At 39.0% G+C, this 17,708-nt stretch overlaps 1 protein-coding gene and 2 long non-coding RNA genes across 3 annotated transcripts in view; 1 reads left to right on the top strand and 2 right to left on the bottom strand.

Annotated features, from left to right (window-relative positions):
* Positions 1–7,627, bottom strand: part of CDK19 (cyclin dependent kinase 19) — a 155,243-nt gene extending 147,616 nt beyond the window's left edge. Inside the window, 1 exon segment of the mRNA XM_079149154.1 lies at positions 7,398–7,627. Coding sequence (XP_079005280.1) covers positions 7,398–7,525 — 128 coding nt within the window. The 5' untranslated portion in view covers positions 7,526–7,627.
* LOC306666878 lies at positions 5,537–7,057 on the bottom strand. The gene is made up of 2 exons (XR_013765424.1): positions 6,776–7,057; positions 5,537–5,946 (listed from the first exon to the last, which is right to left on the bottom strand). It is a non-coding gene; the product is annotated as an uncharacterized lncRNA (long non-coding RNA).
* Positions 7,628–7,650: 23 nt separating the features above from the next.
* Positions 7,651–17,708, top strand: part of LOC306666877 — a 70,471-nt gene continuing 60,413 nt past the window's right edge. The window contains exons 1-2 of the long non-coding RNA XR_013765423.1: positions 7,651–8,165; positions 16,709–16,777. This is a non-coding gene — a long non-coding RNA (uncharacterized lncRNA). The remainder of the gene's footprint in view (positions 8,166–16,708; positions 16,778–17,708) is intronic.

The raw sequence follows: 17,708 nt of genomic DNA, 5'->3' as shown, positions 1-17,708 counted from the left end.
ACACAACAGGTTTAAAATCTTTGTGAGGGTACATTTTTCCTTTACAAGACTTACTGCATTTGTTTGATTCCCAATACCATTAAATATATATACATATATCTGAAATTAAAGATATTTCATATGGACACCAATTATTGGAGGGCTTTAAAGGTTTTTCTTTCTCTTGGATCCATCACTCACTTCTGGATAAGAATTCAAACCCTCAATAAAAAAACCTACTGCTGCACACTTGTATCCTGAATTACATCCTGTTATCTCTCTTGAGACTCTCTTTTATCCTGCACAGTGCCTACTCAAAACAGCTATTACAGGAAGTGTTGGACTATAAGCTATTTATAAATGGCCAAAAATCCTTAAATAGCTTGGTCAGCTACTTCTTTATGATTGTAGATCTGAAACACTATTTTTAAGAAATGGTCATCTTATTCAAAACATTTCTTGTCCCTTTTAGAATACTAAAGCAGTATTAATATCATACAGTCACATTACAAGATACCAAATTTATCTTTTAAAACACATTAGTTCATTAAAAAATACTCCCAAAAGTTTACCAAGAAAATCTGAAAATGTAATATACTGTCTTATCTTCTACACTGATGCCTAACCCTCACTGTACTGTGAGCATTTGTTGCCAACAAACTCACAATTTAACATCACATCTTATCCAGCATATCGAGTTCAAAAATACATTACACAAAAGTCCTTAATTCATCAACATTGATATATTATTATATTTTAAAATCTTTCCATAGACGTACTCTATCCAAAATTCAGAGGCTTGCTTTTCCCATGCTGCTGAAACAGCAATGGGGAAAGTAACTTGCATTTCCTATAGCAAACAAATTACTTACAACTCTTCATTTATTAATTATCTTCAAAGTCTTTTTGTGTGTGTGGGGTGGTACTGGGGATTGAACCCAGGGTCTTGTGCATGTGAGGCAAGCACTCTACCAACTGAGTTCCCCAGCCCTATCTTTAAATGATTTCAATTCATTGCTTACAAAGGTCAACAATTTCTAGGAATTAATTTATATTAATATGTACAAAATACTGAGATATTCATTGCAGTATTAATACTGCCAAAAGACTGGTCTAAATGTCCATCATGCAGGATGGTTAAATAATATGCCATGTCAATAAAATGGAATGCAATAAAACTTATATTAAGAGGAACAAGATGGGGGCTGGGGTTGTGGCTCAGCAGCAGCACGCTCACCTAGCACGTGTGAGGCCCTGGGTTCGACCCTCAGCACTGCATAAAAAAAAAAGTAAAATAAAGGTATTGTGTCCACCAAAAGTTTAAAAATTATAAAAAAAAAAAAAGAGGAACAAGGTGTCTCTGTACATAAGACACATAATGATCTTTAAGTTATATTTAATATTTAAAAGAATATGTACAGTACTCTAGCATTTGTCATATTTAATATATACAAGAAAATCCTTAAAGGTCAACCAAGCATGGCTGCCTACAGAAAGGAGAAAAAGTGGCTGGGAAAGGGAAGACTTGTTACATTGTGTATCTTTTAATGCACTTGCATGTATTACTTAACTGAATACACACTATTTTACAAAAACTTTTTTGAAAAAGTAATTATCTTTGATTCCTTGCAAATTAGTTACTCTTCACACACTGGTTATCAATACTTATTTCAGGCTGAATTCTGAATTAAGTACAGAAGACAGTATGACCCACAAAGCCTAAAATATTTACTATCTACCTTTTTACTGAAAGTTTGCTCACTATTGCTTCTAACAATCAAAAAACATTGTTGCTTTTGGTTGCTTTTTTTGTTTTGTTTTTGTTTTCTGGTCACAGGGATTGAACCCAGGAGCACTTAACCACTGAGCCAATCCCCAGTCCTTTGTACTCTTTGAGACAGGGTCTCAATAAATTGCTGAGGCTGATTTTGAACTTGCAACTCTGCCTCAGCCTCAAACTGCTGGGATTACAGGCACACACCATTGTGCCCAGCTCAAATTTTGGGAGGGAAAAAAAAATTCCTTAAGTCTCAAAATTAGATTTGGAAAGTTTGCATTGCAAAATGACAAACTAAATATAAACCAACGTCCACTTCATTTACTAAGTGCTAAAGATACTTTCACCATAAATCCTCATCAATTTTTTTCCAAAAACATATTTGAATGCTGACATTGTCTAAGCATTTCTGCAAAATATCTATTAAAAGCACAGAGACAGATTACTAAAACCTAACAATTCTAAAAGAGCTGACCTAAAGGAGAAAAAAATTTAATATTTAAAAAAAGAATTTACCTATATTCCTCATTAATATCTATTAAAAGAAACGTTCTTGAAAAGCATCATATAATTTTAGAAAAAAAACACATTAGGCCTAGTTACTGCTATAAGAATACACTTAACCACCTATCTCACAGAATACCACTGTATTTCAGACTCTCAATTACTAAAAATACTGCTTTTTAAGAAAAGTAAATAAACGTATTTTAAAAAAGAATTCTGACTGGTTTTTAGGATCAGTGAAGCATGCTTACTAATTTAGGGCGTATTTTAAAATTCAATATAGTTTCTGATTGTGTTACATGGCCAATCCTGTACAAAGCACTGGAGATAGAATAATGAGCTAATCATTCAAGAGAGATATTAATATCATTTATTGTAATATTTCACACATAAGAACGAGGGATAGGAGCATAGCTAAGAAATATACTAAATGAATAAAGGGAAGGCTCTGGAAGAAAAGCTGTTTCAGTTGGGTATTGAAGTATGAGCAGGAGTTTGCCAAGTTTATGAGGGTAAGGGAAATGGAAAGGGAGAAATGGTACAGCAATACCATTCTAGTTTGAATGTAGAAGAAAATGAAAAATGAAAGAATACAGACCTAGAAAATACAAGCAATGATATGCTGCAGAACTATATGATTTGCGTGCATTTGTAGCAAGTATAAAAGCACTGCACTACCAAGATCTGAAGGCAAATGTCTTTAGATACCAACTATAAGACTGGATATGATAATATAAACTATAGCAAATGTACAATTTTCCAAAAAGAGGTATGACCAATTTTATTTTGTAGAAAAATGACAATGTCAGCAACATGAACTATAGTAAGGAAAGATTAAGGGCAGAGACCAACAATGGCCAAAATTAGTGACAGTGAAGATGAAGAGAAACAGCTACACATAATACAATCTGCTGACCTGTACACTCTATCTTTCTGGCAGGGCTATGGATTAAACCCAGGAGCTTGCGCAATCTCTGCCCCTTGTACTTCTTTTATACAATGTACCTTTTAGGGAGGGAGGAGGAAGGGAAAGGGGAAGTACTGGAGACCAATTAGAGCAAATTATATTCCATGTTTTTATAATTGTCAAAAATGAATTCTAATGTTAAATAACTAAAAAGAACCAATAAAAAAATGATGAATCCAAAATAAATAAAATTTCCCTTTTAATGTGGTATTTCCCTTTTCCATATTTTTTGGTATAGATGTATTTTTTGTATTGAAAAAAGTTGTACGATAAGATTATCAAGACTAGAAGCAACACGGCCTTTTTAGTTTTCTTCCCATATTAGGAAGAAAAACATACTGGAAACCACAAGAACTCAGAGATCTATATTTCTGGTTTCATCTTTGTTATGAGACAATGGCATTACAATTAACCTCTCAAAGCTCCAGATCTCTCGTGTAAAAAGAGAAAGTTGAACTAGATCTAAAACTCTTCAAAGTCCTAATATGCTATGATCATACTAATACATCTTTTAACCTTCTGGAAATAACTGATAAAAAATGCAAATAAAATGATCTAACTAAAACCAATTATGAAATACCCATCAAAAACAGGTACTATAGGACCTATTATTTACCATATGTGTGTACTAGTACTTAAATTTGTGAAGGATTTCATAACGCATTAAAATATCCAATCACCAACTACTCATTCGAAACCCTAAAGCTAATTTGGAACTGTTAGATGTCTGTCAACCATTTCACTTTCAATTACTACGTTATCTTTCAAAAACAGACCCAAAATGGAACATTCTTTTTATTGAGGTGATTCAATAGACTAATTGAATGTCTAAGAAGTTAAACAGCATTGTTGGATACAACAATTTTCAGATGTTATACTCTGCTATGGAGTCATGTTTTTCTGATCTCTTAACATAAGAACTTTAAAAAAAATTTTTTTTGTAGTTGTATATGGACAGAATGCTTTTATTTATTTCTATGTGGTGCTAAGGATTGAACCCAGTGCCTCATACATGCTAGGTAAGCACTCTGCCACTGAGCTACAGCCTCAGCCCCAGAACTTTTTAACAATATTCTTTTATCAATCAAAACTAAAAATGTTTCCAATTGGAGAAACATAGCCTTGAAATTTGTAACCATAATTGTTATCTAGGAATTTTTACTAATGAAGAGAAACTATTCTATGAATTCATACTCACACTAAAAAGTTTAGAAATACTCTGAACTTGTTTCTCTTCAAGATTAACTTTCAAGGTTGGGGGTATATGGCTCAATGGTAAAGTGCATTCTTACTGTAAGTGACTCTGGGCTCAATACCCAGCATTGATAAAAACTTTTAAGCCTGATTTTTTAAAAAGGGGCCAAGACCCTTCAAAACAAAAAAGGAAACAAATAACATTTTTATTAAAGGTGAAAAGCTCTTAGAAGTAATGAATTCTGGTGTTTTACTTACAGAAAAAGGTAACTATAGAGAACAACAATGTACTGTATTTCAAGTTACATATAAGGATTATAAATGTTTTCACCACAAAGTGACAAATGTAAGAATATATGCTTACCCTGATATAAACATTACACAATGTACACTTGTATGGAAACATCACATGGCACCAAATGTGCACAATTTTTATGTGTCAATTAAAAATTTTAAGGAGAAAACTCATTTTGTCTTAACATTTTCAGTCTGTCGAAAATTTAACATAATATTGCCTAAATTAAAGTCCTATTTCAAAGAAAATTACTTTTTACAGATTTATAAACTACTGCATAAACTATAGGCAGAGGCTTTTCTACTGATTGTTATTTACTCCAATTTTCCTTCTAAAGACTTTGCTTGTTATATATGCTACATTATATACACCTGAATGATTTAACATATCCTCTTACTTCCTAAAATACCAGTATTCTCCTGAGCAAACCAAAATAAACTCTGGGAAAAGCTAAACTTCCATGATCAGAGTGTAAAATTCTTTACTAGGCAAATCTGCATCACAGTTTAGAACCACCATTAAAAACTTTTTGTTCTTGCAGTTTGCTGATTGTCAATGACTATAAAACTAATCTTTCTGCTAACCCACAAAAGATGTGGGTATTTACTGTAAAATAACAAATCTCAAACAGACTCTTGGTCCAAGGGAGGGGAGGATTTTTATTATGGCTTTCCTTACATGTGATTAAGTAGTCTGAACCAATGCTTTCAGATTGTAAATATTAAAAAATTTAAATTCTAGTTTCAAGATTCACAAACTAATCTTATTAAAGAAACTTTATTAATCCTAATTAACAAATTTCACTCAAGAAGGAAGTGTGTTCGAATCAAAAATTTTATTGGAGAGAGAAATATTCAAAAATAACAAACAGAAGCAGGAATTAAATTGGGTTTTGTTGTAAGCCCAGAATATTCAAATGCAAATCAGAAGAATTTTTTAAACTTTTCTCAAAAGTTGCCCGCTGAAAGAAAACTACTTTAACAAAAATACATTTAAAAAATTCCATATAAAGCATACTACAAAGTTAGCATGAGGAGTATGAAGGGGGAAAAAAATCTCAATTACAGTGTAAGGACAATGTCCAAACAGTAAAACTGGATGTACTTTCCCCAAATATATCTAATAAGATTTCCACAGAAACACCAGTATAACAGATAGAGTGGATATTCCAAAAACAAAGTATAAGTCAATTATAGTAGCTTACATTCCATGATGTGCATTCTGGAACACCTGGTAATTAAGAGTTATGAGAAACAACTGAGTGTTACTGGCCCCTGTAGTTATTACAAGAGAAAAAAATTATCTGCAATAATCCTTTAAATTAAAATAGTACTTTGTAATTTTCATGATACTTTATAGTACACTTAAAAGGCTGTATTTTGCTGTTCCTTTTATGAAATTAGCTCACACACCACCTGTACTTTGATCCTGAAGTTCTTAAACCAACCATATCGAATTACAATAGTGCATGCAGAAAGATAAGTAAGCACTTCAGATCTTACTGATGTCATAGTGGCTAAAAATTCGTTTATTCAAAAACGTTGTTACAACCCTAAAAACTCTCTCTTCCCTACAGTGGACCCTCTTGAGAGTCTAAGAGGAGTAGCAGGTTTTCCAGAGCTCCCGAACCCTGGGGGAGCGGAATTCCTGCCAGAATGGGGCAGAGGTGACGGCTGGTTTAATTCCAGCCTGCCCAAGCAGGGAGCTGATTCCACCTGTCCCGCTCTACGAGATCATCTGCCCTCCAAGACGAATAGGCGTTTTCAATATATTATCTAGCTCGTCTGAGCTACTACGACAACCATCGGGAAAAGGTTCCCAAGGGGTTCCTACACTTCTCCCTCAACTCCCAGGAAAACAAAGGTGCAGGCCCAGCTCTGTCATTCGTATTGCGTTGATAATCCAGGTCCTCGATAAACCCTAGCACGGAACCACTGATAGAGGATGGAGTGGAGGGCTCCAGAATATCTAAGATACCCGAAGGGGAGAGGAGGAAGGCACCAGAGCTCTGAGCGAACTCTAAAGTTAACCCTGGCGCCAAAAAAAAAAAAAGTCCCACCTTGAGGGGGAAGATGCAGAATTCAGAATGTAAGACTGCGAGACTGGGGGCAGATGAGGAGGGGTCGAGAAGTCGCCAGGTATACCGTAGGAACCGTGCTGAGGGGCCAGCGGGCTGGCGGAGCCCAGGAGTCAGAGCTGTGGGCCCGCCAGGACCCCAGCGCTCGTCCGCCCGACCGACTCCCGGGCGAGGTTTCAAACCGCCGCCCCCGGGAAGCACTCAGCCGATTGGAAGTTCCACGACGACCGTCACTACCCCAGGGCCGGAGCCGCAACTCATCAGCGGAGCCCTCGGCGTCTCCTTAAGAGACCAGACCCCACAAACTCCACCTCCAACCGCGTTCCCAACTCAAGTCCCACAGCCGCTCTCAAGCTGTGGGCGCCCACCGCGACCGGACCGACGCCCCGCACTGGGCTGCGCTGCGGGAGTTCGAGGGGCGCGACGGGGCCGCGCGGGGGCGGGCAGAAGGGCGTCCCTCAGAGTCCGCCACAGGACGCGGCCCGCGACCCCCTCAGCCTCGCCCCTCTCGTTCGGCTGGATTGGGCTCCGACCCACCCATCCCGCCCAGTCGCGTCCGGGGCGAGGACCAGGGCGAGCCCACTCCCCCCGCCCGTGCTCTTACCCATCTTTCCGCCTCGCCTTGTAGACGTGCCCGTAGGTGCCGCGTCCCACTTTGCACCCTTCGTACTCAAACAAATCCTCCACCCGCTCCCGCTCAGCCGCCAGCTTCGCCTTGAAATCATAATCCATTGTCTGCTTCCCCCATAGAGGCACCGGGACGCGGGGGCCGCCGCCGCTCAGTCCCTCCTCCTCCTCCTCCTCCCCCCGCGACCGCCGCTCCACTTCTCCAACAGCCACCTCTCGGGCGCGCGCGCGCCGCCCGCCGCTCCGAGGTCCGCGTTCAGCAAGGGACTCCTTGGCGGCCGCGGCAGCCACCACCTCCTTCTCCACCTCCTCCTCCTCGGCGGCGGCAGCAGCGGTGGCTCCCGCTGGCACCCCCGGTCCCGCCTCCCCCCTTCATTTCCTTGTTTTGGAACCTGGTGGGCCGCGCCGCGGCTTCCTCGAACTCTTTAACGAACCAGTCCGCCCGCCCCAAGGTCGCGGAGACTCCTGGGAAATGTAGTCCCGGAGGCCAGAGGACCAGCGGAATTTTCTCCGACTGGAGAAATACAGCTCCCAGGTTTCCTTGGGACGCCACAGCCTCGCCCCCACAAGGCATGCACGCCTGCGCACTGGCGCCGCCGCCACCCCAGGTAGCGCTCGGATCCCAGTTCCTGTAAAGGTAAAAAAGGAAAAGTTACAGTGAGCTTTCTGCTAGTGTGAGGGAGCGAATGGAAAGAACGATCTGACTCTACTACAAAGGAGGTATTCCTGTTCTAACCGTGCCTAGGTGAGGAGGAGAGGGGAAAGCATCTAACCGCCTTGCCCAGTAGTCTGCTCCGGTGGCTTGAGAAGCAGGCACTACGGTTAGGAGAGTTGTGCTGAGGATTGTTTATTTTCCACAGCAGTTGGTCCGCCTATTGCCCCGCCCCCAGCCAGCCGCTCATTGGTGGAGACTGAAGAATGACGTCCTCGTTGGTGCGTGGGTATCCCTAGGCTTTGGCTTCTTTCCCGCTCTTGATTGGTAATTGGAAGTACTCGGTTCTTCCTGATAGGTTAATCTTTTTTCTTTGCGATCAAAAATCGTATTTCAAAAGCTGAACGTTCAGCGGTTTCCTAGTTCTTGCGTTGGTCTGAAGGGAACATGTAATTTCTAAGCCCCAGCAGCCAATCATCCTTTTCTTAGCGTTCTAGTGGGTTTTCTCCTAGCATATGCGTTTCCCGTAGCCAAGCTTTAGCCATCTGTCTAAGGACAATGAAAGTGTCTGGAAGATGCTGCGTTTTTAAAGCAGTAATTTTGCCTTAAAATTTTTTGTGAAGGTCTTTTGACGTCTATTCATAATTAGGAAATTATCCTGAAAAGAAAGACCCTTTAATCAGGGTGAACATTGATTCATTATGGTGTTAGGACTTGGGATATATCACACCAAAACATGACTTTAGGAGACCAGATTGTGCCTTGCTAAAATATGCCCCTCTTGCATATTGATTACTTTGAGCTAAAAACCTTGAGAACCAACCAACACAAGAAAAGCTCGTCGGCACCTTTCCACTACCTAAAATAAAGTATAAAACAACCCTTTTGTAAAGAGAAATGTACACTTACAAAGGAAACCTTCATTAATAAATGTATTGTCAGGAAGACAGCTATTCCTAGACAACTTTTATCACCTAGGAGACCATCTTCGAAACAAGACAACTTTTATTCACCTTTCACTTCCTCCCCTCATCTTCCCTTAATTTGTCTCCTCTATCCCCCAAAACTCCAAATCTCAGTTCCTTTCTGTAAGTGAGGATGTTGCATAAGTTTCACTCATGTGGCCCTTGAGTCTTCTTTGGTGGGATTCCATATATAATTAAAATTGTTCTTTTGCACCAGGCATGGCAGCACAGCCTGTAGTCTCAGCGACTTGAGAGAATGAAACAGGAGAATCTCTTGAACCCAGGAGTTCAAGGCCAGTCTAGGTTGTACTCCTGTTAACCTGATCAATTTAATTCTTAGACCAAACCACTAGAAGGGTAGAAGGAGGTCATTTGTCCCTACTTTCAGTGTCATGACTGATGTCTCAGATGCTTAGGGTACCGACTTACATATGATTGGTGCTAAGGTAGAGCTTATATACTACAATCAAGAGAATGAAGGAGGGGTGTGGTCAATTCTACCTGAAATGATAGGAAAGTAAACAATTTTTAAAAAGTAGACTACTGGGCTGAGGTAGTGACTACTGGTCTCAGTGGTAGAGCACTTGCCTTGCATGTGTGAGGCACTGGGTTTGATTCTCAGTACCACATATTAAAAAAAATGAATGAAATAAAGGTCCATCAACAACTAAAAAATATTTTTTTAAAAAAGTAAACTACCTGCTAGGTTTTCAAAGATCTTGGAAAACTAGAGAGAGGGGGCAGGATTTTTTTTTTTTTTTAACTACAATAGCCCCTTCCTGAGAAACTGCAAATCTTGAAGTTATCTTCAGTCAAGAATCTGAGTTGCTGTCATTGATAGGGTTGATGATATATGCTGGAGATAGCAAGAAAAAATTGGTCTTTTTCCATCAGAGAACTAAAACTACTAAATAAACATGCAAGCAAGTTAGAAATAAACTATGTGCATTTAAAAAAAAACAATGGCAGACTGAGTTCTAAGTGAGTCAGGGTAAACTTCATGAAGGAGGTAAATTCACAAGTAATAGGACTTTACTTGAAGGGCAAGTTGGGGAGGAGAGAGCAGGAAACTACTTTAGGTAGAACATTTTTTACATATTTTTCTTCTGAGAAATGCTACTTGTCTAAATAATATAGATTAAGTCAAGGAAAAGAAATGGATAAGAAAAGACTGGATGGGGAGCTAGGGTTTTGGCTTAGTGGTATAGTGCTTGCCTAGGATACATGAGGCACTGGGTTCAATCCTCAGCATCACATATAAATAAAATAAAGGTATTGTGCCCATCTACAACTAAAAATATTTTTAAAAAAAGACTGGACAGATAAGCAAAGCTCAAATTATAAAGAACTATAACAGCAGTTTTATATTTCATCATTCTATCGGTAATGGGAAAGACGTTTGCACTAAGGAGAAATATAACCAGTCTTGCCTATTTTAAAAAAAAAGTCTTCTGACAACAGTATTCACAATACATTGGAGGAAGGTAAGAATGTAACTGAATCCAGTGGTTCACATCTTGGTGAGTGCAAAGCCAAAAATACAACCAGGATATAAAAGAATGGAGAAAGATTTATTACTCACAGCAAGTAAAGAGAACACAGGTTGTTGCAAAGTTATATTCTCCCAGAGGGAAAGAAGCATGGGAATTTTGTTCAGGGAGATTATCAATGTTCATTCAGAAAAGTACATGCAGAGGCAGGCACATACCTGTGCATGCTCAGTTTAAAATGTACATTTCTGGGCATGCTTAGTTTAAGGTTGTAGTTTTAAAAAGGAACCATGACGGACACATTTCTGGACATGCTCAGTTCAAGATCATAGAGCACATGTTTAAAAAGGAAAGATATGGCCAGTTACTGTGGTACTTGCCTGTAATCCCAACTACTCAGAAGACTGAAGGCAGGAGGATGGCAAATTCAAGGCCAGCCTGGGAAATTCAGCCAGACCCTGTCTCACACTTAAAAAGGGGTGGGAGGCCCACGGGGGATGAAGCTCAGTGGTAGAGCACCCCCTGTGCACAATTCCCAGTAACAAAAAAAAGGAAAAATGGGGGTTGGGTATGCTGATTTCAGTATCTACAATGAGCCAAGTTTACTCTAAGTGCCTGAAAGATTGTGTCACAGTAGCCTAGTGACCTTGACTTGTTCTTTGAAAGTTTCTCCCAGAAATTTTAGCTGAACAAAGCAAAAGGACACTTCGAAGTTTGATTAATATAGGAGTTTTGTTCTAAAGGTGGTTTTTTCACTGAGCAGCTAACAAGAGGAGTGAAAAGCTATCACATTAATACTGGTTAAAGAAAGAGATATGAACCATGGAAAAGCAGTGGTGATTATGAGAAAAAGCCAGATACTGGAATTATTTAGGAATAAAATTCATCAGAACTTGGTGATTAATTAAATTAAGCATAGTTTTAAGGAGATGGAAGAATTCAAGATGGCTTCAAGTTTTTGACATCAGGAGTATGATAGAAACTTTGGAAAGCTAAGAAATACTGGAATGAGAGCAATTTTTGAGAAAAACATGATGAATTTGGTGGAGCATATTGACTTTGAAGTGTCCACAGGGCATCAGGAAAGAAATCACAGCCTGGTGAGATGGTGCACACCTGTAATCCAAACAACTCCAGAGGCTGAGGCAAGAGGATCACAAGTTCAAGGCAAGCCTCAGCAATTTAGTCAGGCCCTAAGCAACTTAGCAAGACCCTGTCTCAAAATTTTAAAAGAAAAGAAAAACCAGCTGGAGATATAGCTCAGTGACAAAGCACCCCTGGGTTTAATCCCCAATACCAAAAAAGAAAAAAAGAAAAAGAAAAATGACAAGTACAAAAATTTTTATTTGCAGTAAGAAGTCTGGCCTAAATGTACAGGTTGGGAAGTCATGGTACATAAGGGTAGGGTGTGGAGGACAATTTTTTTCTTTTTTTTTTCCAGTTTTGGGGATCAAACCCAGGGATTCATTCATGCATGCTAGGTAAGTGCTCTACCACTGAGCTACAAGCACAGCCCTGAGAATATTTTTTTGATTAGTTGCTATTTACACATGTGGAATTTTGTATTCATTATTTCGCTAAACTCTAGAACATCCCTATATGTTCTATTATTCCCATTTTACATATAAACAAATGAAACCAGCTAGTAAATTGAAGAACCAGGATTGAATGAATATGTATTTGAAGGTAAATAGAAAGTGAAAAAAATATCAATTAAAAAATTAAATATAGGGGCTTAGTCGGTAGAGTGCTTGCCTTGTAAGCACAAGGCCCTGGGTTCGATCCCCAGCACCCAAAAAAAAAAAAAAAAAAAAAAAAAATTAGATTATAAAAAGCTTAACAGAAAAATTTAAAAGTTTGACACCTTGTGTTACAAAGGATGGGGAGGAGGCTGCTGATGTGGCTCAGTGGTTGAGCACCCATGGGTCCAATCCAAGGTACCAAAAAATAAATAAATGAATAAAGGATGGGGGGGAACTAGATACTATCCTGCATTACCAGGAGAAGTAAAAAGGCAAAATATCTGCCAAAATATACATTGTACTTTTTATTTTGGCAACATTTTTTTAACTTTCATTGCCAAAGTGGTGCATACCTGTAATCCTAGCAGCTCAGGAGTCTGAGGCAGGAGGATCGTGAGTTCAAAGCCAGTTTCAGCAACTTGGCAAGGCTCTTAGCAACTTAGCAAGACCCTTTCTCAAAATAAAACAAAAAGGACTGGGAATGTGGCTCAGTGGTTGAGCACCCATGGGTCCAATCCCTGATACAAAAAAAAAAAAAATTTTTTTTTCCAAAGGTATATATTCTAAGACCTAGCAATACTACCTAGGGGTTACCCTACAATCATACTCCTCATTTTGGATGTTATGAAAATGCCAGGTGCTCTTAAGGACTAAAGAATCTGCCGGGGGCTGTGGATATGGTTCACTACTTGCCTAGCATGTGTTAGGCCCTGGGTTCAATTCTCAGCACCGCATAAAGATTTATCAACAACTAAAAAACATTAAAAAAAAAAAAAAAAAAAAAAAAAAAAAAACCTGCCAGGTATCATGTTGTACACCTATAATCTCAGTGATTTATAATCCCAGCGGCTTGGGACACAGAAGGATCCCAATTCAAGGCCAGCCTCAGCCACTAAGCAAGGCCCTAAACAACTTAGCAAAACTGTGTCTCAAAATAAAAATAAATCAATAAATAGAGCTGGGGAAATGGCTCTGTAGTTAAGCACCCTGGGGTTCAATCTCTAGCACCAAAAAAACCCGCAAAGAATCTATTCCCCCAACAGCTGCTGAGACTGCTGTTACAGCCTTAAACTGTCAGCCCTCTTCTGGAATTGCCTTGGCCTAGGGCCATGTCATTTTCCTAGAGTAACCTACATCCAGTGATAATCAATTCAGAGATATAAGAATTCAGATCTCTCACACTACATCAGATGTTCTGAACCCCTTGTGGGGTAAACTGAGGCCATCAGTAAGAGTACATTGCACATCCGCTTCTCAAATTCCCAAATCCTGCTTGCTTTCTTCCCTTTCCTTCCAACAGATATTGATCACAAGAACATTTCCCAACTGACTACATGTTAATCTATCTTAGAGTCCACTTCACCAGACACCCAACTTGTAAAACTTGATGTGTGCAAGATGATATAGTCCTGTTTATAATAGGAAAGGACTGGAAACAACAAAAATGTTCAATAGCCCTGAGTTCAATCCCCAGCACCAAAAAAAAAAGTTAATAAAAAAGGATAAATTATAACATACCCATCAATAGATTATTATGTAACCTTAAAAGTAACATAAAGACTGTGAAAATAGTACTCTCAGATTTCCTTCTGCAAGAGGTCCCATGTGCTAAGCTCTGAATATGCCACTGCATTTGTACCAAGGCCATCCTTCCAATGGACTGCTCCTAGCATGACTGAGCATAACATAGATGCTAAGGCAGGCCCATTCCAGTAACATGCAGGATTCTAATGAACTTTGCTTGAAGATTCCCTGTATCCCCTGACTGAAACTTTCCTGGAATGGTGTTTCAGTCTAAGTAACTTCCTACCCAATCTCTTTCCTTCTCTCTCCTCTTCACAGGGGTCAAATCTACATCAGAATCTGATGGTTCTCCCAGCTCCCTTTCCATTCTCCCTCACAGACATTTCCTCCAATAATCTCCTGCTTGTCTAATCCTATCTTGGTATCTGATTTTCTGTAGACATAAACCAAGACGAAATTATTATGTAGTGGTATTAAAAAAAAAAAAAAAAACTCAAATATATTTTAAGCAGAAAAAAAGAATTAGAAGAGTACATATAATATGCCAACATTTTGTAAGAAAGAAAAAGAACACTGCTTGTAAATGTGTAGATTTATCTTTAAAAGGATGCAAGAAACCGCTCAATGAAAGAGAACTGTGTACTTGAAACTCAGTGGTAGGCAATATAATTTTACTACACGCATGCCTCTGAATTTTGATCCATGAGATGTTTCCTTTTTAAATAAATAAACTGTAAAAGGAAAAAAAAAAGTAGGAGCATGGCTAAAAAAGGAAGAAGAAAGATATGATTGAAGCTATCGTGGTAAATAGATTTTGGGAATTTTGTTTATTTATAAAAGGAACTTTTCATATATTGAGTGAAAACAGCTGGTGAAGGGGGAAAAAAAAGTGAACCCTTAGGAAATACTAGGACTAAAGTATGGAGCATCAAGAGGACCCAGGCACATGTAGCTTCACCTGTGAAAGGTCTTCAGAAGGTGGATGGGGAGAGTAAGATTACACACATGAAGAAAAGGCAGTTGAGAAGCTAAGAGAATCTTAGCCTCATTAAAATAAAAATAATAACTTTTCCATATGAAGAAGGAAGCTTGAAAACATACAGAAGGTTAAAAAAAAAAAAAAAAAAGCATTGGGACCTAAGGAAAGAATATTGGTTTGGGTACATTTCTTGGAAAATAAGTGGAATGACGGGAGGAAAAATAGAAGTTCATTGGATTAGACAAAGGGGAATGAAGGAAGGGAGGGGAATGGGAATAGGAAAGACAGTAGAATGAATGGGACATAAGTTTCCTACGCTCATATATGAATACATAGCCAGGGAAACTCCGCATCATGTACAACCGAAGGAATGGGATCCTAATTAGAATGTAAGCATAATATGTTAAAATACACTCTATTGTCATATATACCTAAAAAGAACAAATTTTAAAAAATTTTAATAAAAAAAAGTAGAATGATCATGAGAGCTAACATTTATTGAATCCCAGGATTAAGTTAGCTAATATGTACTCATTTCTTATATTATGAGAAAGGTATGTTTAATCCTCGTTTTACTGATAAGAAAACTGAGGCTTTACGGGGATAATTTATATAGTGTTACCATTGGTTGGTGACAGGATTTAACCCCAATTTTCTAAGACTATAGAGGATTTTTGCCATTTATCAAGATCAGATGATCCCACTGAAACATTCCATCCTCTGATTAGTCTGTTTTCTATTACTAAGATGAAATATCTGAGGCAGGTGAGATTTTTTTTCTTTTTTAGACTGGGGGGTCTTGCTGTGTTGCCCAGGATGGCCTTCTGGGCTCAACCAACCCTTTTGTCTCAGCCTCCTGAGTAGCTGGGACTCTGGGCACATGCCACCATACAGAAAAGAGTTAACTTTTTAAAGAAAAGAGGTTTGTTTTTGCTCATGGTTCTTGAGATCCAAGGTCAAGGGGCCACACTGATGATATGCTTCTTTTTGTTTATTGTTTGTTACTGAGAATTGAACCCAGGAGCACTTTATCTCTGAGTTACATACCCAGCCTTTTTTCTTTCTTTCTTTTTTAATTGAAACAGGGTCTCAGTGAGTTGCTGAGACTTGCCTCAGACTTACAATCCTCCTGCTCAACCTCCTGAGTCACTTGAATGATAGGCATGTGCCATTTGTACCCAGCTTCTCCTGCTTCTTATAAAGTTATATTAGCTTTCTGACACCATAATGAAAAGTTTTATTTTGGCTTACAGTTTTGGAGGTCCCAGTTCATTATTGATTGTTTGCTTTGGCTGTGACAGAGCAGCACATCATAACAGCAACACGTGGTGGAGCAAAAACCATTCATCTCTTGGCCAGGAAGCAAAAGAGGAAGAGGAAGAGTCCAGAGTCCCACAGACCCCTCAAGGGTATGCTCCCAGTGACCTGAAAACCTCCCACATGGCCCTACCACCTAAAGATTTTACCATCTCCCAACATTGCCACCCTGGGGACCAAACAGAAGCCTTAGCAAAAGGCCTGACAACAAAAGCTGTCAGGATGCAATCATGGGGGTCACCCTGATGATTATCTAATCCCAGTCACCTCCCAAAGGCCCTATTCTCAACACCATAGATTAGGTTTCTACCCTCTTAATAAATACATCACAATGAGGATTAAATTTCAAAACATGAAAACTTTGGGGATAACACTCAAACCATATCCAACCCATAGCACTGTCATAAATTCTGCTTCACATATATTAGAATTACTAACCTTTTTTTTTAATATTTTGTTTTAGTAGACACAATACCTTTATTTTTATGTGGTGCTGAGGATCCAACCCAGGACCTCATGCGTGCTAGACAAGTGCTATACCACTGAGCCACAAACCCAGTCCACTAACCTTTTTTCCCTTCATATTTGGTTGATATCAGTCATTATTTTCCCTTCTCAGTTATGCAAGAGTCACAGGGCTTATGAAATACAGAGAATTGCCATTGCTGTTGAGATGTTCATTGTCTTGGTAAGTGTAAGAGACCTTCCTTGCCTTTTCTCTTTCCACCCTACCAGCAACAGTTCTCTGACCAGTCAGGTTTCAGTTCGCTAACTACCATGTAAATATCTGCTACACTTCTGGGAGGGATAATTGTACCACTTAAACATTTATTCTAAAAAAAGGAATTGTTTTTAATAAGAATGGACTAATCTTACAGGCTAATGGAGAAACATTCTAATCTCCTTAGTACAGTTAATGTCAAGGCAGTTGAGTAGACGGAATGAAAGTCAGTAGGATCTCTGTTGGTTGAAGATGCAGACCAGACTAAGAATAGGCTGCCCACCTGCTACTGATAGGGTATAGGGGGAACTTGATTGATGGTTGGGTTCCTTTCCTGGGGCTGCTGTGCTAAATTACCACAAACTGCTGCCACAAAACAACAAGAATTAATTATCTGACAGTTCTGGAGACCAAGAGTCTAAAATCAAGATGTCTACAGGGCTATGTTCTCTCTAAAACTTGGAGGAGAGAATTTTCCTGACATCTTCCAATTTCTGGTGATTGCCTTCAGTCTTTGGCATTGCTGGCTTTATGGATGTGAAACTCCAATCTCTTTCCCTGTCTGCACATAGCCATTTTCCGTCTGTGTCTGTGTCTGAATTTCCTTCATATAGGGATAACAGTCAAATTGAATTTAAGACCCATCCTAATCCAGTATAAACTAATTTTAGCTTAAGAATATCTGCAAAATCCCTGTTTCCATAGTATGACATTTATAGGTTCCAGGTAGACAAATTTGGGGGCTAAACATTCAGCCCACAACTGTGCACAAGTTTTGACTCTGTCACTGAATAATAGGCCATCTTTAAAAACTGGGGGTGGATGTTGCCCTCATCCTATGCCATGTTTGGTGGCAGTAGTAGGGAATCTGGTATCTCCAAACTGGACTTTCTTCTAT

Source organism: Sciurus vulgaris (assembly GCF_902686455.1).
Source record: "Sciurus vulgaris genome assembly, chromosome: 7".
In the NCBI taxonomy this organism is placed as follows: domain Eukaryota; kingdom Metazoa; phylum Chordata; class Mammalia; order Rodentia; family Sciuridae; genus Sciurus; species Sciurus vulgaris.
This window is presented reverse-complemented; position numbering and strand designations above follow the sequence as displayed.